We start from the raw sequence: 21279 nt of genomic DNA on the forward strand, positions 1-21279 counted from the left end.
TAATCGTAACGGAAACTTTGGACCAATGATAGAGGTCCCCTGGGACTTATTCTCATAAATGGGACATCGGCTTAAAGCGGAACTACCAGGAAACATCTACAAGCATGGATTCATCTCAGTCCATACGAGAAGTCTGTGCTGTTCCAGATTCTCTCTTCGCTCGTTCGGACGAGGAGCTGATTCAACTTGTGTATAAGCAGTTCCCGGGGGAGATTGACCGTCTGCGGCGGGCATACTCTATCCGAGATAGTCCCTGGACCCCTCCTAGTACTCCATCTCCATCCTACATTTTATACAACGAAAACTCCGATGAAGCAAACCGCACCCTTGTGGGGCTTCTAGCACTCCGCTGGATTCATACGGGTCAATATGAGACCTTCATCGGTTCACAGGGCATCCGCATCTCACCTAACGAGAAACTCGTTTGATTGGATCCACGGACTCTACACACAGCTCATCACAGACGCGAACGCACTGTTTACATAAATCACCTCAATAATCATCAATGATCTAGGTAAAGACCCGCAGTTGGCGTCCGACTGCTGCGCAAAGACTGGTGTGGACATATCCACTCTCAACCACGACGCCATTCTCCTCGCGGCCTGTAAGGCCGGCATAGTTCCATCGCTGGATCAGCTTCCAGACCAAGATAGGGACGATGTGCTCCGGGCGATTGAGCTTGATGCGACCTTCAACTTTGGTCAACTGGCACAGGCAGAGAACGCACCGGCCTGTCTGTCTAGCCTACCCCGCATGAAGGGCCACGACCGTAGCTTCCGACTCCGCTTCATGGAGCAACTGCTTGACATCGCCGGTGCCGCAGGCCACATGGACTGGACAGGTGCGAAGAAACTTGTCCAGCCTATCTTTGAGTCTTATCGCAATGTCTATGATGTATGCGATGGTGTCATTGCGGGCACTCTGACTGTGCGCAGTGGGTATGACCTGATATTGATTCGACGTGCAAAGTTTCTCTGCGACAAGGGTGTGCGGCAATTCCAAATGGAACAGAATCCAGAAGATCAGGCGTTGATGCGGTTGTTCTGTATGGGTAATATGACTACCCAGGAAAAGGCGCTCTTGTATGAGGATGCATGGCGTGCATTGGAGGACCCGGTCAGGGAGACACTAGCAAATGCCCTCAATCTAGACGGCCGAAGGAGCGAGCCTGCGGTCCAGCCGACATATATGCCTGCTCTACTTTGTCGGATACGGGATGTGAATGCTTTGGTGTGTACCCTGCATTACCTTGCCCAGGTTATGAGCACAACGGACATAGAAGACCCTTCGGCGGTTGTTATCGAGCGGAGTGTGTATTCTGTTTTAAAGCAGTTTGTTGAGAGTGATGAGTTCAAACAAGATCCGACTATCTTGGAGAGGGTTGAAGTGCCTGAGGGCGTGGTTGCTTTGACCACAGTCTTGCTTTGATGTGTGTCGTAGCTGAATGTCAACAATTAAAAAATTTGGCCGAATTTTACTATGTTGCATTTTCCATTTTAAATTCTACGGTACAGTAGAATTCGAAATCAGTTTTAACTCTAAACTCTTACTTTTTACGTCCCGGACCCTAAGTGGAGACACGCTAATCTAATTTTAGCTCTTCCCCTGTTAGTCCATGTAGGACATCCGATCACATCATCTAGACTGATTAACTACAATGCCCAACACAATGCGCACGGAAAACTGCGATTTTATCTAATGGCTATCCTGTATATAATATTGACCCGTACTATCCCCTTGAGGAGTATCTCACCGCTTCGCATTACCTCCAGGACAATGTCTACCTATCCAAATAGGGTCTAGATAGACCAACACCTCTATATTTCTACTATTGACGCCGAGCCACTTTATCGCTATCGACAAGGCGGTTACCATCCAGTCACTTTGGGGGAATACTTGAAGGCTGGAAGGTATAAGGTGTTATATAAACTAGGGTGGGGAGGCTACTCGACAGTTTAGGCGGTAAGAGATCAAAGGTTATACAAGCTGGTGTGACTCGCGGTAGTTCTAGCTAACTTAAAAGCTGCTTGTTTACAGGGAACAGACGTATATTGCTGTCAAAATTTCTACTGCAGCAACTGAATATAATAGGGATACGCGAGAGCTCTAAACCTTGAAAGTGCTTGTATCTTATCATCCTCGTCCGAAATATACGGTGTATATACTCGATAACTTCGATCTAAAGGGCCCAAACGGATCTTATAAATACCTAGTTCATAAGCTTCTAGGCCCCAACGTTCTAGATATAATTGATGCAAACTTTCCAGATAGGAGACTTCCTGGTAAGCTCGCTAAAACTATTGCAAAGCAATGTTTGATCGGACTCGATAGTTTGCGCCAACGAAAGATTGGCTATGGAGGTAAACACTTTCTTTGAAATACTTTGGACAGTGCTCACTTATTATAGATCTGTATACCCGCAATTTGGCCTTCGCTATACTATATATAGACAATTTGACTGAAGAAAGGTTTATTGAGATACTAGGAAAACCAGAATTTGGCTATATCCAAAAACGCGATAGGAAATACCTTGAAGCCGGCGTGCCCGAATATATTGTGAAACCTGCCTTATACGGGAATCACTCTTGGTATCTAGCTCAGGATATTAAAATAATCGACTTCGGAGAGTCATTCTTATACACTGCCCCCCTGAAACACTGTATATACCTCTATCTCTTCGGGCACCGGAAGTTATATTTCAAGATAACATTGATTATCGTGTTGATTTGTGGAGTATAGGCTGTATAGTGGGTGAAATTATACTCGGGTAATATACAAAAACCTAAGCTAATAGGTTGGCAGCTCTTTGAACTGTTCGTGGGCCAGCCACCTTTCGATATATTCTTAATAACGCCCGCAATCCTTGTTGGCTAAATGCGAGAGATAGCAACTGATAAACTACCTGAAAGATAGTAATATAAATAGAATACGATGAACACAGGGGACGTTATAGCCACAGAAAGCACCGGGCCTAACTTGTAGGAATGGCTGGAAGAAGTATACTTTGATAGCCCGCTGAGTCCCGATTTCACACGAGAGGATATAGTGAGGCTGGGACGAATCGCTGGAAGATTATCGTATTTTGAGCCGTCTGCAAGAGCGTCAGCGAAACAAGTTCTTGATAACCCTTGGTTTAATAAGTGACCCCATGACGAATAGTCATTATAATATAAAGGCGCGTGTGAATTTTGTCTACATTCAATTGAACTGTACTGTGCCTGGTAAATTTCTGAGACTTCTTCGATTTTCAAGCCTACGTACCGAAAATGACCTCTAGCACTCTCTTCTTTTGCACCGACTATATCAATACACTATTTAAGAAAGGTATTAAAGCCTTAATCGGGGTCTACTTCGTAATAGCCCTAGTTGCGTTTAATAAAGGCTTTGAGCTCAGCGAAAAAAACTCTTCAATCGGATTTAAGTCCGGCGAGTAGGGTGGCAGATAGACCAATTTTACCCCTATATCTATATATATCTGCGTTATCCGCTCTGAATAATAAAACGAGGCGTTGTATATAACCAGAACGGATTTAGGTTCGGGCTATCTTCCGCAGTGCTGAAGAAGCTGCGCTATAAAGTCCTCGAACACGGTGGTATCTGTGGATAGACCTGGCAGTGACCCTCCATTTGGACCCGCCAAGGCGCTAAGGAGGGTCTAAAGTCAGGATCCTAGACCCGCCAAGAAAATTATGTATACATAAACTATCCTAAATAGGAAATATTATGCTTATAAACCATGTTTTATGTATATTTATATAGAACTCCAGGTCTTGGCGGGTCGCTGGACCCTCGGAGGGTCCAAGGTCATGGACCACCCGGAGGGTCACTGCCAGGTCTATCTGTGGACCCGCGGAAGATACGCGATAAAACGATTCTATCCTAGGAATATGCAGGCAGTATCTGATATCGCTGGTCGCGGTGAAATTGTGATACTTATATAGGGGACACACTAAGTGGTGACTAGCCTATACACCTAAACCCAACCCTTTTATTATATCCGGATTTATCTATATAAACCAGCTGATACGACTGAAAATCCGACAAATTATACAGATACTATTCTCGCAAATCGGTATTCCTCTCCCTCGCTTACTGCCGAGTGCTCTTTTTAGACTAATTGTTAGTAATAAGGGCTCGTCTGATACTAGAGGTTATAACTAGGGTGCGGAATTCGTCCCAGCGGAAAACAGCTATCTTATCGAGGTATAAACCGGGCTTTTTAGATAGGTGTTCGCAGAGGGCTTTAATCATCAGTGGCGTTACAGTCCGTTTCTGTCCTATTCGAGTTGGGGGGGTATATACACTTCCAAATTGCCGCAAGTTTACGCGAATAATTATAATCGTAGCCTGGCTGCATTCTGCTTCTTCAGCTATTTTAGATATACCAAGTGACTGGCTCTCTATTATATCGCGGATGAGATACAGCTTGGATAGTGGAAGTCTGGGAGCTATTTTGTGAGGTTGATTATAACGTTCTAGACAGATAGTCGGGTGAAGATACCTCCTGCTTGAGGTGGGTGGTTTGGCAGAGAATGACCATTGTATGGTATTTGCGAGTAAAATACACAAGACAGGGTCCTACCTTCGTTATATTAAATACAATATCTATTCTTGGAAATCACGGATCTACCACTATTCCAAATGTGAACTAGGTGTGTTAGATTAGGGTTCGCGAATCAAGTCGCAAGAGTGTGGAGTTAAAACTGATTTCGAATTCTACTGTACAAGAATAGTCGGTCGCCTATACGGCCTCTGTAATCCTAAGCTTGACGATGTAAGGGGTGGATAATTTGAATATCTAGTAGCCTTGAGGTGATGAAATGTTATGTACAATATATTAGCACAATGTCTGTCTAATGTCTCTCCATTAGATTTTCAAGTAGAAGAAGTAGATCAATGTATCAATCTTGGAACATACTAAATTAGTGCCGGGAAAAGGTAGTCGTGTTAACATGCCTCGAGCGTTCTTAGCCAAAAGCGAAGAGAAAAAAAATATGATGACCTCAATCCGTCTAAAGCCGAGGAGGAGAAGGGTAGGAGGTAGGGGCCTGCCTCTCTTTGGCTTTTTCGCTTACTCGGGTATGGTTGACATCGCCTTGGCTTGCCAAGCTGATCTTCAACCAGTCATTACGTGTAGCCTGCTCTTCAAGAGAGCTGCGCATGCGAATAACACCCTGACGACACAAGCAGTTATTTTCAAAGCGCCAGCTGCACAGCAATACCCGGAGCATGCCGCCCTCCCGCCCGCACAACAAGGCCACGACAGGTGGTCGCTCGGCGGAAATCACTGACACAGTCATATTGCCTGTGTTCACAAGAGTGAAGATACGGTGCGTGTTAGGGAGACCAAGTTTTTTGACCTCAGTCTCCCAATAGCTGGGTTCACCGCGTTCCGGTTCATTGGGTTCTCTGCTCATTCGAAGCTCAGTGTCTCGGAGTGTCCGAGAGAAGACAGTCGATGAGGCCGCATGCGATAGGCGATTATTGAAATTACCGTAAATAATTTTCTCGAGTTCACGCAATCGCATCGTGCCTTCGAATCCGACAAGATGATTGGGGGATTCCATATCTCTATTGCTGCAGAGCTTTCGTACTGCCCAAGGACTGAACAAGGATATGATCCAGGCGACCCCAAAGTACAGAGCAATAGCAAGTAGATAATATTCCAGAAGCGTGTTCGCGATGGATATCACATTCAGTTGAGTGGTAATATCCACTGTAATGGTCGCATCCACAGTGTTGGGTTTCTCCTAGGAGATATTAGTGTTTGAAAGTGCAAGTGCAATAACGGATGAGAAGAGTGCAAAACCAGCCCCCAAAAATCCTTTACTACGATACATAATTGCCCGTGAGATGGTAGTACTCATCCCCTCGAGGCCGCTGGTATACTTCAATCTCGGGAATTTCTTCCATCGGATGGGTATGCCTCGGCAGCGATCTACGATGACGGTGGGCTCGTATAGATCGTCGCCAATACCAACCACATCACAGAGCGGTTTGATGTCCCAAAGATGAGTACAGTATTGATCTTCATCTGCGATGTTGCAAAGAATCGTCTCATTTCCAGTTGAGCCCGATCCAGACGGTGTCTCCACTGGGGGCTTCTCCGGGAACAGCGACAGACAAAGGAGACGCTCAAGCAGTTGATTGCTATCGTTAATAATGAATAGTCGCGCAATGGCCTGGAAGACGTTATCGGAATCATTGGGGATAAGCCGATATGACAAAAGCCCCATCGCAGCGTAGGCCATATCCTTGGTCGTGTACCCCTTGATGTCAATGCTAGTTGTCTGTGTCGCCATGGCTTGGACAGCGAAAGTGATCAATTGCAACTCGCTCAGCTGAAGGCTGTTGGTATAATGCTTGACGAGGTAGCTTATGGCGTCTTCGTGTTTCAATTCCTGATCATCTTGCTTACGCTAGAAGCTAGCGTACATGTCATTCAAACATGTCATTCAACGTGACTTCATGCGGCGTGAACGAAGCCATAGAAGAAGAATGGGTGAAGCAGTATCGGATTTTGTTCGCAGCGAGGAGGACTTCCGGAAATGTCCATATCCGTTTGCCCCATATCTCTTTGTCATTTCCACTTTCGCTGGGGAGAATTATATATACTCGCTTCGCACAACGGACTGCATCGCAAATCGTGTTGACATCTCGAGTACATTCTGATTGGACCAAACCAGCTGGTATACTCTTATCGCCCGAGACGCAATGGAAATCTACCCAAAATGCTTCTAGCGGAGGGTCCTGCGGGTCTCTATGAAGGTTCTCGTACTGAAGCATGCGTTCCGCCACTTTATAGAGCATCTTTCGTAATTCCTCATTTGTTTTGCCAAAATAATTGGCCCGCGAAAAACTCAGGAAAATATAGGGTTGCAGCATGTTCGTCGTTTTATCACGAAGGTGCTTAGTCTCCTCGGGAGCCCACTGATTGGTAGTTTGGTCTTTCACCACCAAGCGGCGAGGGATCGTAAGACTGCCGATATCTGATTGCTTCTTATCGTTGTTGGGGGACTAGTCCAATACATTGACCGCGTGTTTGGGCCAGTGCCAGTAAACATTTTGATACGTTTTGTAACGCTTAGTTGAGCCAGCATCATCCCCGAGGATTATATAGATTGGCCTGAGTGGGAGGAACCGAGACCCGATACCGTGCATGTACGCAATGAAAAGGAGACTGGCCAACAATAGACCAGACCGATAAACTCATCCGACGTGGAATCTACTCCGATTTCAAAAAAGAAGAAGCCCGAAACTCGGCAGGACTTACTTGCTTGGCTAGATTTAACGACGGAGGAAGACAACGTACTGATCGCTTGGGGGCTCATACCACATAGCCGGGAATAGCAAGAAATATATTTGGAGAAAAAGGATATACAACGCAGGAGAGTTGGGATGATAGAATTCGAATCCGCCGATTGATAGAATTACAACCTTTTGGTGTCTAAAAATTGGGGGAAAGCAAACGTCCTTTACCGCCCTTCTCTTCCGTCTGGTCGAAGGCACAACAAGCTGAAGTTGTTCACCAATGTTATTCTCCATAATCGTCTGTAATTTACTGGCATCATTTATGTCTTGCTTGGTGATAAATCCAAAACTATACGCTTGATCTAGCAATATCCACCAATATGGTCTACAACAAAGATGTCAATTTTGCTATATGCAACCATCTTATTGTTGTCTGCTGCCATGCCATTTACACCGGAGGCTCACACCTTGGAGCCTCAGAGAATGAGTGGTTAGTGGGACCAGGATAATCTCTGTATATGGAAGACAGCACCTGATGCACCGAGTAGGCTGATTGAGCCCTTCCAAAAGGGAGAGACACCCACATTCATCGATCATGTCAAAGCCGGATTGAAAGCTCTTACAGAAGATTCTCATAGTTTGCTTGTGTTTTCTGGGTAAGAGTTTTCCATCACGCCCTTCAATCTCTTTCGTTGACCCATTACACAGAGGACCTACCAAGAAGCCTAGAACTGAGCTCAGTGAAGGCCAATCCTACCTTGTAAGGCACCTGAATTCCCTACAACTGATCACCCAGAAAGCTCATGTATAGTAACATCCAGAATCTGGCCGAAGATAACGACTACTTCCAAGACATCTCCACCATCTCTGAAATTGATACATCGAGAATCATTGCAGAAACCAACGCCACAGACTCGTACCAAAATCTATTGTTCTCTCTAATACAGTTCCGGATATACACAGGCATTTATCCACATAAAGTCACAGTCGTGACGCACGAGTTTAAACGTGCTCGATTCATGCAGTGCCACTTTCCAGCCGTGGGCCTCATTCCTGTTGGCCTGAAACAGAAAGACTATACGCACAAAGTTGCTGTGATAGGCATCAATCCACCAGTAGAGGTCACTCCACCAGAGACCTTGACTCGAGGTGAGAATATGAATGGGATTGGGCTTTGGAGAGAAGATCTTTACGGAGTGAACCCGGAGCTGGTAGGTAAAAGGGTGAGACGTGGATGGTCCCCTGGGATCGAAAATGACATGCTCTCCGATCTGGAAATGGAAGATGTGGTGTTGGATTTAATCCAATATGATGGGGGTGATCATTGCAATAAGTGGTTTCCAAAGCGAGAGAGCTTGCCTTGGTCTTATAAAAGACATGATACAACCAAGAGGCCTTGATTTTGATCGAGAAAAAATGTCAATACTTCCGGTACGATAAATGAAAGAAGTTCTTGATCCTTTCCTGAAACGCCAACCCATAATATCCCTCGTTTCTAATCATAATGTGCCGCCCAAGTGCTTAGTCCGCCAGCCTGTAGCTGACCAGAGTTCCAACTCGGTGATTGTTTGTGCTGAAGCTCCTTAGTTGGACCTTTTCTGCGTTCTTAATTTCCTTGGCATCACTGTCACCCCATTCCACGGGCACGTCTGAATCGGCGTCGGCATAGACAAGTACATTGAAGGTGCAGTCGCCATCAAGGACCGGGAGGAAGGTGACAGAGGCGGTAATTTGGCGGAAGATAGCTTGGATCTCCTCCTGGATTTGCTTTTCTGTCTTCTCGATAGGTTCGGCGGGTTTTGCATCTCTTCAAGATGCGAAGATTTTATATTAGTGGGATGATCAGCTCAGGATAGGCCCACAGTGAATAGACTTACCCAGATGTACTGTTCTCTTTGTCGCCGGCTTTCTGTGAGCTCTTGCTTTTGGATTGCTTGCTGAAGATTTCGATCTATTCCATCACGTTATAGTTAGCCACAGACTCAGATAAGAAGAGTATCGAATGCATACGTCGAATTGCCATCTTTCCACATGCTCACCGGTCTCCTTGCTCGTGATGACTACCACAAGCTTTGAGATCTTCCCTCCCTGCATCCATTCCTTCAACTGGGACATGATCTTCTTGATGTAGGCTTTGACCTGGTCGTCGGCCGAAACTGCTATGAGGTTAGGGTTGTCGGAGTCGATTAAGAAGAACAAGGTTAACGAACCCAGCATATTGAGGCCATATTTTTTAATCCTACTTCCAATTAGCATGCTGCACTGTAGTGTGCAAAGTGAGGAGGGCATACTGACGTTGTAAAATCCTCGGGAGGGTAGACTCCTCGTTGGAAGCTGAAGACCCAATGCGATCAGCCAGTGCCTTGGACTGGGTACGACTAGCAACTTACAGGATTGAGTTAATCGAGTATTCAAACTAGGGCCATTAGTACTCCAACATCATTGGCACAACCCAAAGGGCGACTCACGAATTCGGAGACAAGCTTGGCCGATCCTGTTATCTTGTAAGCTTTGTTCCTCGATAACTATGTACTTAAGTACGATGGGTACGGACCTTTGATTGACAGCTTGTGCACCTTTGATTTTTCTTTGACTTCTGGCATGATGAGCTTGTAGATAGCAGAGAACTTCTAGGGTGAAAGAGCCTTGGAAAGGTAGAGCTTTGTTTATGTCGAGTGGTCACCGCAGCAATAAAAAGTCACCGCCCGCGCGCCCGTTTTTTTCTCCGCAAATCGTGAGACAAACTAGCACTGAAGTGCTGACTGATTGCCCCACGGATACACTTCAATTTGAAGCTTGCATACCATCAGTCCCTCCTATGCCACCGCAGAATTCCCAATGCGAGGATGTCTGCAGTTAGGCCGATGGCTGAGCGCAGCGCCGAGATGCCAGGCCGCGAGCCTCCGACCACCAAATGTCTTTTCTTTGTATAGTTACCAAAGGGGGTTCTCTACTACTGCGATTTACTATGCACGCCCGAAAAATACGCACCTAAAACTAGATGTTAACCTTGAGAAGAGGATTGCCGCGATCCCAATCGAACGTTTTCGCAATTTCTGCATCGTTGCACACGTTGACCACGGCAAGAGCACGCTTTCCGACCGATTACTCGAATTGACGGGCACAATTCAACCGGGCATGAACAAGCAAGTTCTAGACAAACTTGATGTCGAGCGAGAGCGAGGAATTACGGTCAAAGCACAGACATGTACTATGATCTACAATCACAAAGGCGAGGATTATTTGTTACATTTGGTCGATACACCTGGCCATGTGGACTTCCGTGCTGAGGTATCGCGAAGTTATGCTAGTTGCGGCGGAGCAATCCTCTTGGTTGACGCCAGTCAGGGTGTTCAGGCGCAGACAGTCGCCAATTTCTACTTGGCGTTTGCGCAAGGCCTCGAGTTGATTCCTATTCTCAATAAGGTTGATCTCCCCTCATCGGACCCAGAGCGGGCTCTGGAGCAGATAAGAAACACATTCGAGATTGATACAGAAAACGCGGTGATGGTCTCGGCAAAGACTGGATTGAATGTTCCGGCTGTGCTCCCGACAGTGGTGGAGAAGATCCCTGCGTAGGTTTAACTGGTGACCCCCTAAGGTGCTCGTTTTCGCTGACTGAATACTAGACCTATCGGCGATTCCAAAAAACCACTTCGTATGCTCCTCGTGGATTCCTGGTACGATGCCTACAAAGGCGTGATCCTGTTGGTCCGTGTTTTCGACGGTGAGGTGCGTGCAGGTCAGCAGCTCATATCCTTCGCTACCGGTCTGAAATATTTTGTCGGTGAAGTCGGCATCATGTATCCAACCGAGACCGCGCAATCCGCTCTCCGTGCAGGTCAGGTTGGGTACATATACTTCAACCCAGGCATGAAGCGGAGTAAGGAGGCCAAGATTGGCGATACCTTCACAAGAGTTGGGTTTGAAAAGATCGTCGAGCCTTTGCCTGGATTCGAAGAGCCCAAATCGATGGTCTTTGTCGCTGTATACCCAGTGAACGCGGATCTCTTCGAGCACCTGGAGGACAGCATCAACCAGCTAGTTTTGAACGATCGAAGCATCACAGTACAGAAAGAGTCTTCCGAGGCCTTAGGCGCCGGTTTCCGTATGGGCTTCTTGGGAACCCTTCACTGCTCTGTGTTTGAGGACCGTCTACGACAGGAGCATGGCGCCAGTATCATCATTACACCACCCTCCGTCCCAGTCAAGGTCGTGTGGAAAAGTGGCGCCGAAGAAATCATCACAAATCCCGCCAAATTTCCTGACGATGATAGCGTACGACTCAAAGTTGCTGAGGTTCAAGAGCCGTATGTTTTAGTCACTTTGACATTCCCAGAAGAGTATTTGGGAAAGGTGATTGAGCTCTGCGAGGCAAACCGCGGTGAGCAAATAAGCATTGAATACTTCACATCGACTCAGGTCATTATGAAGTACGACCTGCCTCTGGCCCATTTAGTCGATGACTTCTTTGGAAAATTGAAAGGAGGTACCAAAGGCTATGCTAGCCTGGACTATGAAGAATCTGCATGGCGAGCTGGCAACATTGTCAGGCTACAACTCTTGGTCAACAAGGAGCCAGTAGATGCTGTAACGCGGATTATGCACTCAAGCCAGGTGAGCCGACAAGGCAGAATCTGGGTAACCAAATTCAAGGAGCATGTTGATCGACAGCTTTTCGAGATCATTATCCAGGCTGCTGTCGGTAAGAAAATCATCGCTCGTGAGACTATCAAGCCTTATCGAAAAGACGTTCTGGCAAAATTGCATGCTAGTGATGTAAGTCGACGACGCAAGCTACTCGAGAAGCAGAAAGAAGGCCGCAAGAGGTTGCGAGCAGTTGGAAATGTGGTGATTGAACACAAAGCTTTCCAAGCTTTCTTGGCGAAATAAGCGTGTAAATTAGCAACCAAATACACTGTATAACATTATTTCTGGATATCCCGAGGTTTTTTTTCTTCATATAGAGCATTTATACTGCAAGCCATCCTAGCGGTGAGAGCTTTACCGGCAGAAAAAAAGTTCATGTCAAACCCCGCCATACAACTTCTCCCTCTACTCATTCCCAATTCACTTCATTGTGTCTAAACAGCCTCGCTCAACATCTGTGACTTCTGATTGGGGATCTGCCAACCCAATACCAGAGTTAATTCTTCCTTGAGCCTGAAATCTCGTTACTGGCGGCTGAAGTCCGCCTATGCCGATCGTATCGCCTTGAGTCACCCTGCCATGCTCCGCATTTGATCACGGCCATGCAGCCTCCAGAGGGTGCGCAGGTAGACCTGGGCAAGGCCCAGGTTATTGATAGCGTTCCTAAGGTTATTAAAGAATTGAAGTTTGGTGTTATGTATGCAGTTCACTCATATGTGCTTGTCACAAGCGTTTGTCGCAGACTTGGTCGCTAATGAAGACTTATGTTTCCAGGACCAACGATGACATCGTCGGCCAAGCAGTTGTGGAAGTTTCTGATCGAAAATTTTTCGACTTGGATCAGACCCGAACAGTCGTTGCGAATGGACCTCTGGACCAGCGCATGGGTATCTCGAACAAAACCGACTCTTGCGCAACATGCGGAAATAATCTCAAAGACTGCAATGGGCATTTTGGCCATGTGAGACTGGTCTTGCCCTCTTTCCACGTGGGCTATTTCAAGCGCGTCATTTCGATCCTTCAGGAAATCTGCAAGGAATGTTCGAACATTCTGCTCCCCGAGGCGGAGCGCCGTACGTTTCTTCGCGAAATGCGCCGACCGGGCCTTGATAACCTACGTCGGACACAGATCGCAAAGCGCATCAACGAAAGGTGTCGGAAAACCCGTGAATGTACATACTGTGGAGCGATCAATGGTGTCGTGAAGAAGACCGGAACAAGTGCTCTGAAGATTACTCACGATAAATTCCGTGCTTTCAATGTTTCGGTTTCCGTCAAAAAGCAAACACCGATCAGCAAGGATGTCTTTGATAACTCTTTCCTCGAGGCAAGAGGCGCAAACCAAGAGGTCGAAAAACACTTCAAAAAGGCGCAAGATGATATGAATCCTCTTCGGGTTCTTAAGCTATTCAAGAAAATGTCCGACTCAGACTGTGAATTGATTGGTATGAATCCAAAGGAGGCTCGTCCAGAGATGTTCCTGTGGCAATTTATTCCAGCTCCACCGGTTTGCATTCGACCTTCAGTGGGACAAGATGGTGCATCTACAGAAGATGACTTGACCGCCAAGCTAGGTGATATTGTGCAGAGCAATATCAATCTGAAGAACGCTTTGCTCAAGGGCGCTCCAGTTCAGACAATCATGGAGTGCTGGGACTACATGCAGCTTCAAATTGCTGTCTACATCAACAGCGATGTTCCTGGGCTTAACAAAGCCGATCTCGGAAAACCAATTCGAGGCTTCGTCCAACGCTTGAAGGGAAAACAAGGCCGTTTCCGTGGAAATCTCTCAGGAAAACGTGTTGATTTCTCTGGGCGAACTGTCATTTCGCCCGACCCAAATTTACGAGTTGATGAGGTCGCTGTTCCGGAGCTAGTGGCAAAGAACATGACTTATCCCGAACTAGTGACCAGATACAACAAGGAGAAACTGCAGCAACGGATTTGCAACGGAAGCAACAAATGGCCCGGAGCGAACTTGATCGTCAAGAAAGGAACTGGGTTCCGACAGATGTTGAAGTACAGCAACACCCAGCGGATGGCTGATCAGCTGCAAGAAGGAGATCTTGTCGAGCGCCATCTCGAAGACGGTGACATTGTGCTGTTTAATCGACAGCCTTCCCTCCACAAGCTCAGTATTCTATCTCATTTTGCCAAAATCCGACCCCATAGGACTTTCCGATTGAACGAGTGTGTCTGCAACCCTTACAACGCCGATTTCGATGGAGATGAGATGAACCTTCACGTGCCGCAGACCGAAGAAGCCCGAGCAGAAGCGATGGAGCTGATGGGCGTAAAGAACAACTTGGCCACACCCAAAAACGGAGAGCCCATCATTTCTGCCATCCAGGATTTCATCAGTGCCGCCTACGTGTTGAGTAGCAAAGACAACTTCTATGATCGTGCCTCCTTCACACAAATATGTCTCTATATGCTTGGTCCTGAAACGAGATTCGATCTGCCACCACCATCAGTCTTGAAGCCCCAAATGATGTGGACTGGCAAACAAGTCTTCAACATTCTTATGCACCCCAACTCATCTGACCCCGTTTTGGTTAACCTGGACGCCGCATGCCGTGAGTTCAAGATGCCTAAGGATGGTCGTCCCAAGGACTTGGACCCCAATGATGGCTGGTTAGTCATCCGCAACTCGGAGGTCATGTGTGGTGTTATGGACAAGTCTACGATTGGTTCTGGAAAGAAAGACAATGTTTTCTACATTATGCTTAGAGATTTTGGTCCACCGGCAGCAGCTGAAGGCATGAACCGTCTGTCAAAACTGTCTGCCCGATGGTTCACCAACATCGGCTTTTCAATTGGTATCGGAGATGTCTACCCTAGTGCAGGGCTCGTTCAGTCGAAAAACGATCTTGTCGAGGCAGCGTACTCGCAGTGTGACGCAGTCATTGCTAAGTACAAAGCGGGAACTCTGGAGAAGTATCCTGGATGTGACGAATTGCAGACCATGGAGAACCAGATCTCTGGTATTCTCAGTAAAGTCCGTCAACAAGCTGGTGACGAGTGTATTAACCAGCTGAGCAAGTACAACTCGCCCCTGATCATGGCTACGTCTGGATCCAAGGGTTCTAGTATCAACGTGTCCCAGATGGTTGCCCTTGTCGGTCAACAGATTATCGGTGGTCAGCGTGTACAGGATGGTTTCCAAGATCGTACCCTACCGCATTTCCCGAAGAATGCACGACAGCCTCCATCGAAGGGCTTTGTTCGCAACAGTTTCTTCTCCGGGTTGGAGCCCCCCGAGTTCATTTTCCACGCTATGTCTGGTCGTGAAGGTCTGGTCGATACAGCTGTCAAGACTGCTGAGACAGGTTACATGTCCCGTCGTTTGATGAAATCCCTTGAAGATTTGTCATCGATGTATGATGACACAGTCCGTAACTCGTCTGCTGCCATCGTTCAGTTCCAGTATGGTGATGACAAGTTGGATCCCGTGGATATGGAGGGTAAAGCCAAACCCGTCCACTTCGACCGCACATTTATTCACTCGGAATCTACTACGTACAACAACGATGAGCGAAGCTTGTTGCCGATGGAAATGATGGAAGTTTGCGAACAGATGCTTTCTAAGGAACGTGCGAAGCTAAACCGCAAAGATTTGCTTGGCAATGACCTGGCATACATGGACCGCAGTGATCATGGTATCGATCAGTTCGAGAGTGCCCGTGACTTCCTCGACTCAATTCAAGAATATGTGCAAAACAGAGCCGACAAATTGATCTCTCGAGGTGGCGATATCGACCCGTCCGACCCGCGGAGCCGTAAAGGCTTGGATCATACAGGCAAGCTGACAGAGACCACACTGAGGGCTTTCATCACTGCTTGTTTGTTAAAATACAAGAGAGCCCAGGTCGAGCCTGGTCACGCTGTGGGTGCTGTTGGTGCCCAGTCCATTGGTGAGCCAGGAACGCAAATGACCTTGAAAACTTTCCATTTCGCTGGTGTCGCCGGAATGAGTATCACGCAGGGTGTACCTCGTATTAAGGAAATCATCAACGCCTCAAGGGAGATCAGTACCCCAGTCGTGGCTTGTGAATTGGTCAACAAAGAAAGCACTATCGCTGCTCGCATTGTGAAAGGACGTATTGAAAAGACTTTCCTCAGTGATGTTATCCACTCCATCACAGAGGTTTGGTCCCCCGATGATGCCTACTTGAAGGTTGTTCTGAACTGGAAAACGATTGAGGATCTGGCGCTGGAGATCACGACACCACAGATCGTTGAAGCAATCAAGATCAACAAGCGCTTCAAGGGAAGCGATCTCAAATTCTCGTGCAAGCAAGCCTCAATCAAGGTCCACATGGATCTTGATCCGGCCAGCAAGGCATCTCTTTCTAAGACGGAGATTGCCGCCACGAGCGTTGATCCCTTCCTCCGTTTGAAACATTTGAAGCGTATCCTTCCTAACATCCAAATTCTGGGTCACCCACGTGCCACCCGAGCCATCATTCGCACGGACGAGACCTCGACCACGAACACATTGCTCGTGGAAGGCTACGGATTGAGGGAGTGTATGACTACGATGGGTGTGGACGGTCTCCGCACTAGGACTAACAACATCATGGAGGCACGAGAAGTTTTGGGTATTGAAGCTGCTCGAAGCACGATCGTCGTCGAAATTAGCGAAGTCATGAAGGACATGGACATCGATCCTCGTCACATGCAGCTTCTAGCCGACGTGATGACCTACAAGGGTGAAGTGCTCGGCATTACACGTTTCGGTTTGGCTAAGATGCGTGACTCCGTGCTTCAGCTTGCTTCGTTCGAGAAGACCGCGGATCACCTTTTCGACGCCGGTGGTCTCGGTCGCACCGACCTCATTGAGGGTGTGTCGGAATGTATTATCATGGGCAAGACGGTGTCACTGGGTACAGGTGCTATGGAAGTTGTGCGTAAGCTAAACTTCTACCAAGGCCAGATTGGCCCACGAAAGACGGTCTTTGAGGATGCTTGGACCGAACATTGTGAGGCACCTTTGACAAGGAGACCTAAGAGGAAGGTCCGATGAAGTGATTCTGTGACTCTGTGACACTGTGCATTAATTTCGGCGTTAAGAATTTGGCCTGGACAAGGCCTTGTACATGTACTTAGGGAGACTAGTAATTCTTCTATGAGCGAGTGAATTTCATTGACGATATGATCAATAGTTCCTTTTTATCTCCTCTTCCGACCTTTTATATTATATGGATCTTATCAGGGCTATATACCATAGCTGACTCTGGAGGTCCCTGCGTATATACAACTCCAAGGTTAGACCCATCACAATTTCATTAAAAACAAAACTCGGGGTGTGTACAGACATGAAGCTAATTTCCAACACAACTGTAGAAAAATCTAGGGACAAGCTTCTGTTCAGGTTATATTCAAATATTCGGCCTTTTTACACAAAGTACACAAATTACAAAAACTCCACAACATCCCCTTCCAACGGCGGGAATGTCTTGAATTCCAAGGGCCTACATATAGGTACCGAGATATCACAATATTTCCCGGGGCATCTCAAAGATTCTTTTTTTTTTCAAACAGCTGCAGAAAGCTGAAAAGAGAAACCCCGAAATACGGGACCCAAGGGCTCTTTAGGGTCAAAGAAAGCGCCGGGGAGCTCTTTATCGAAAAAAAACAAAGGCATCGAATCATCCAAGAGAACACCCCATGTCCGGAGTGACCAGGGAGTGAGGTCGTCCTCCAATCAGCATCGTGAAACCCCTGAGGCAGCCATGGGTGTTAGCCTTTGGCCATCACATCGCCTCGACAGTTCTTTGTTCCCCGTTGCCTTTTACGGCCACGCCACATCCGTAAGCACTTTGGTGGATTGAATGTTTCTTTGTTTCCAGTGGGCAGTGGACGATCCTCGAGGTATTGATTTCTAGCTACTCAATTATCCGTGGGTCGCACTTGATCTTTTACATCTCCCCCTCAACTATCTCCCCGGCCTCCCCGAAAAAGAAACACCCCGGTTTCTTGCACTTGGAATAAACATGGAGTTCAACCCAAGAATCGCTAGGAAGCGCGAGATCCGAACCCGAGCTCCGACGGCCTGTCAGACCTGTCGGCTACGCAAGACTCGATGTGACAATACCAGGCCGACCTGTAGCTACTGCGCCGTGCAGGGGGTAGAGTGCAACTATCCCGAAACGTCGCCACAGCAGAACCAGTAAGATAACAACATTGAAGGAAGGAAGCACTAAGTGTTGACCTTTAATTCTTAGACTTGGGTTTGATTCTGTGAACCCGTCGAACAACGAGGTTCTTCAACGGCTGAATCATATCGCTGGTTTGCTAGAGGATATCAAGTCATCCGAAGGCTCTACCTCGTCGACTCGTTCACTCAAAGAAGGATTTTTTGAGTTAGCCGTGCAGAACACTAGCCCTGTGGCTGATTCATTACCGGGGACTAATCCGACTAGCAGCAGCACTGCTAGTGTCGATGACCGGGGAACCGAACACGATCCCCGGATCCTTTACCTGGCTAGTTCCGGGGAAAACATGCTCCGCTGGCCTATTTTCAACAAGGTTATCACGGAAGCCGAAAAGCATATCCGATCCTTCCTACTTGACTCGCTGGATAATCTACCCCGTAATATGCAGGCACTTCGGCAGGTGGGGATTGGAAGCTTTGTCGATGAGATCCCTAGGCTTTGCAGGAAGTACTTCCTGCTATGTCACCGAAGGAATCCGATAGTCGACCTAGAGAATTTAGACCGCTATGCCAAGGAGGTCACCGTCCAGGGTCTTGGATGGGATGGTCCCTCATGTCAAGTGGTATGTCAGCTCCTTTTTGGGACTCCCACTTGAACTAAATCATATATCGCATAGCTTCTAGCGTGCGCCTTAGCTTCGTGCACATCATCTAAGTTTGTTCCTATGGCGGAGGACATGCCAGCGAATCTGGATGGTCTTCAAGCGCCACCCTTGTCAGACGCCAATCTCGATTTGGCTGAGACATATTTCCACGCTGCAAAACAGAGATTCGGCTTCTTGCACACGTCTGCAACAGACATTCAGTGCTTTCTTCTTGCTGGCAGCTACCACAGACATGCCATACGACCTCTACAGGCTTGGTTCTGTTACCAGCAAGCATCTTGCAGATTAGAAGTTCGTTTGCGGTCGCTGTGTAGAGAACGGTGGACCGCTGATGACGACTATCATAACCTCGAGTCAAGACTATACTGGTCCTGTATCCAGGCAGAACAGTGGGTTTTCTTTTTCTTTTTACTAGGCTTTTCTATTATCGTCAACTAAGTATTTTTGACAGTGAGATGCAGAGCGAGCTCCCTCTCTGGGGCAGTGGTCTTGAAAGCCTGGGCTATTCAGATCCATTCCCCAAATTTCCTCAGAGATCTTCTTCCTCGTATGACCGTATGGATGAAGAACAAGATTTCGCAGTCAAGCCAGGCTTTGAACTGGATGGCACCGAAGAAGAGAGAGGCTGGAAATTCTACATCGGATCTATATGTAACCGCCGAACCATTAATGATATAGTGTGTGACATGTGGAGTCAAGGGGAAAAGGGCTGGACCAAAGATATACCCCATCTCCTAAGGAAAATCATGTCGGCGGAGAAGGTTATAACATCATGGTACAAGCCCCGAAGTCCCCGGTGACTGTTGAAGATTCCCTAACTCTTTCAAAGGTATCAGATCTCTCTAGCTGGGATCCACTCCGCAAAAGACAATCCAGACCTGAGGTTCTTCTTCCGCGGCCGATACCACATGGCACTGGAGAGGATCTACCGACCAGCATTCTACCTCGCGATGCACTACCAGGGGATGCCAACTTTCATCAAAAACAACCACCAAATATGGGTAGAAGTATTCAACCTGACCCAAAAGGCCATTGACAACTGCGCCTTACTGATCCCAAGCTTCTGGTATCAATTTCGACACGAGTGGATCTGGAACGTGATCCGCGCCAGCTTCGCCTGTTCTGTGTACCTCCTCGGGGCTGTGTTATATCAACTCGATGCGTCTCGGGATTCTAATACCTGGCAGGTGCGTTTACCGTCGAATTGGACTGCTTTGGTGAGGTTGTCGATTCGTACGCTGAGGCATTGGGCGGCGGAGTCTACTGATCTAGAGCTGATGGGGTCAATTCTTGAGAGGATGTATCAGGGTACATGTCGATTGGCTAATGTGCGCCCTGATATTCATCTGATTTGATTTGATTTCTGAATATCTATGGATGGAGTGCTAAATGATACTTGGGAGAGACATTGAGAAAAGATATATATAGGGAACTGATACGTCCACATAATTATGAGATACATGCTTGAATGCTTTTGAATATTAAAATTCATGCCTATTGACTTGAATTAAATATCTATCAAGTATCAATATCTAATATATTAACATCAATCCAACTACTACGGAGTATAAACATCCAAATACCGAGATCCGCCCCACAATGACTTTTTCCTCCAACACTCCAACTTCATCCCTTTCCACCTTTCAACATCTCTCCTCTACAACTCTCTCACAATGGAAGAATATAAACCTCCAACTCTCCCTTCTCCCTTCAACAGTACTACTCCACCACCGATCCTCCTCACACAAGGCGCCGAGGCCCACCTCTACAAAACAACCTCCCTCAACCCCTCCATCCCCGCCGCGCTCAAGATCCGCCCATCAAAACCCTACCGCCACCCAATCCTCGACCGCCGACTTACCCGTCAACGGATAATCTCAGAAGCCCGATGCATTGCGAAACTTGTACGGGAAGGCGTGAGCGTTCCAGCCCTTCTAGCCCTGGATTGGGAGGGACACGGCGGCGAAGAAGGTGGGTGGGGTGGAGCCTGGTTAATGATGGAGTGGATTGAGGGACCGGTAGTGCGGGTAGTTCTTGAGCAGTGGGAAGCATGGCTGAAGCAGAACGCGGGATCGCTGGATTCGTCACAGATTGAAAAAGAAGAGGCACGTGTGCGCGACTTGTTGAGGAAAATGGGCGCTGCGATCGGTGTTCTGCACAAGGCTGGTGTCGTGCACGGAGACTTGACAACGAGTAACCTCATGCTGCGACCGTTTGCGGGTGCAAGTGATGCTGTCGATGGAACTGGCTCGCCCTCTATGGAGGGGGATGTCGTGTTGATTGATTTTGGCCTTGCGTCGCAGAGCAATCAGGATGAGGACCGGGCGGTGGATTTGTATGTGTTGGAGCGGGCGATTGGGAGCACGCATCCGCGCTCAGAGCCTTTGTTCGAGGCATTGATTCTGGGTTACAGGGATAGCTATAAGGGGGCTATATCTGCGCTAAAGAGGCTCGAAGATGTGCGCATGAGAGGGCGAAAGAGGAGCATGCTTGGTTAAGCCAATCTCATTGATTTTAGAGATGGATGCAACTGCCTCCCATACCAACTATGATCGA

The 21279-nt window shown here is 47.4% G+C and overlaps 8 protein-coding genes across 8 annotated transcripts; 6 read left to right on the forward strand and 2 right to left on the reverse strand.

The window, feature by feature from the left end:
- Window positions 1-104: 104 nt before the first annotated feature.
- N7479_008615 (uncharacterized protein) lies at window positions 105-1428 on the forward strand (the record flags this gene model as incomplete). The annotated part of the gene is made up of 2 exons (XM_057256308.1): window positions 105-384; window positions 515-1428. The coding sequence occupies 2 exons, from the start codon at window positions 105-107 to the stop codon at window positions 1426-1428; spliced, it is 1194 nt and encodes a 397-aa protein (XP_057103766.1).
- Window positions 1429-5012: 3584 nt separating this feature from the next.
- On the reverse strand, window positions 5013-7064 carry N7479_008616 (uncharacterized protein; the record flags this gene model as incomplete). Its single annotated transcript, XM_057256309.1, has 4 exons — window positions 5013-5750; window positions 5943-6419; window positions 6466-6979; window positions 7030-7064. The coding sequence occupies 4 exons, from the start codon at window positions 7062-7064 to the stop codon at window positions 5013-5015; spliced, it is 1764 nt and encodes a 587-aa protein (XP_057103767.1).
- A 567-nt stretch (window positions 7065-7631) lies between these two features.
- On the forward strand, window positions 7632-8651 carry N7479_008617 (DUF218 domain protein; the record flags this gene model as incomplete). Its single annotated transcript, XM_057256310.1, has 4 exons — window positions 7632-7741; window positions 7800-7907; window positions 7960-8011; window positions 8052-8651. 4 exons carry the CDS (start codon window positions 7632-7634, stop codon window positions 8649-8651), a joined length of 870 nt encoding a protein of 289 aa, XP_057103768.1.
- Window positions 8652-8772: 121 nt separating this feature from the next.
- Window positions 8773-9854, reverse strand: N7479_008618 (spindle checkpoint protein MAD2; the record flags this gene model as incomplete). Its single annotated transcript, XM_057256311.1, has 8 exons — window positions 8773-9058; window positions 9129-9202; window positions 9262-9407; window positions 9462-9490; window positions 9547-9585; window positions 9642-9667; window positions 9720-9745; window positions 9806-9854. 8 exons carry the CDS (start codon window positions 9852-9854, stop codon window positions 8773-8775), a joined length of 675 nt encoding a protein of 224 aa, XP_057103769.1.
- Window positions 9855-10089: 235 nt separating this feature from the next.
- N7479_008619 (GTPase GUF1) lies at window positions 10090-12144 on the forward strand (the record flags this gene model as incomplete). The annotated part of the gene is made up of 2 exons (XM_057256312.1): window positions 10090-10826; window positions 10881-12144. The coding sequence occupies 2 exons, from the start codon at window positions 10090-10092 to the stop codon at window positions 12142-12144; spliced, it is 2001 nt and encodes a 666-aa protein (XP_057103770.1).
- A 359-nt stretch (window positions 12145-12503) lies between these two features.
- On the forward strand, window positions 12504-16927 carry N7479_008620 (DNA-directed RNA polymerase III core subunit RPO31; the record flags this gene model as incomplete). The annotated part of the gene is made up of 2 exons (XM_057256313.1): window positions 12504-12598; window positions 12676-16927. 2 exons carry the CDS (start codon window positions 12504-12506, stop codon window positions 16925-16927), a joined length of 4347 nt encoding a protein of 1448 aa, XP_057103771.1.
- A 970-nt stretch (window positions 16928-17897) lies between these two features.
- On the forward strand, window positions 17898-20078 carry N7479_008621 (Zn(II)2Cys6 transcription factor; the record flags this gene model as incomplete). The annotated part of the gene is made up of 5 exons (XM_057256314.1): window positions 17898-18073; window positions 18129-18681; window positions 18736-19112; window positions 19175-19374; window positions 19570-20078. 5 exons carry the CDS (start codon window positions 17898-17900, stop codon window positions 20076-20078), a joined length of 1815 nt encoding a protein of 604 aa, XP_057103772.1.
- A 318-nt stretch (window positions 20079-20396) lies between these two features.
- Window positions 20397-21221, forward strand: bud32 (serine/threonine protein kinase BUD32; the record flags this gene model as incomplete). The annotated part of the gene is made up of 1 exon (XM_057256315.1): window positions 20397-21221. One exon carries the CDS (start codon window positions 20397-20399, stop codon window positions 21219-21221), a length of 825 nt encoding a protein of 274 aa, XP_057103773.1.
- Between the last annotated feature and the right edge of the window lie 58 nt (window positions 21222-21279).

Source organism: Penicillium vulpinum (assembly GCF_028829585.1).
Source record: "Penicillium vulpinum strain IBT 29486 chromosome Unknown utg000004l_segment0_segment0, whole genome shotgun sequence".
Classification (NCBI taxonomy): Eukaryota; Fungi; Ascomycota; class Eurotiomycetes; order Eurotiales; family Aspergillaceae; genus Penicillium; species Penicillium vulpinum.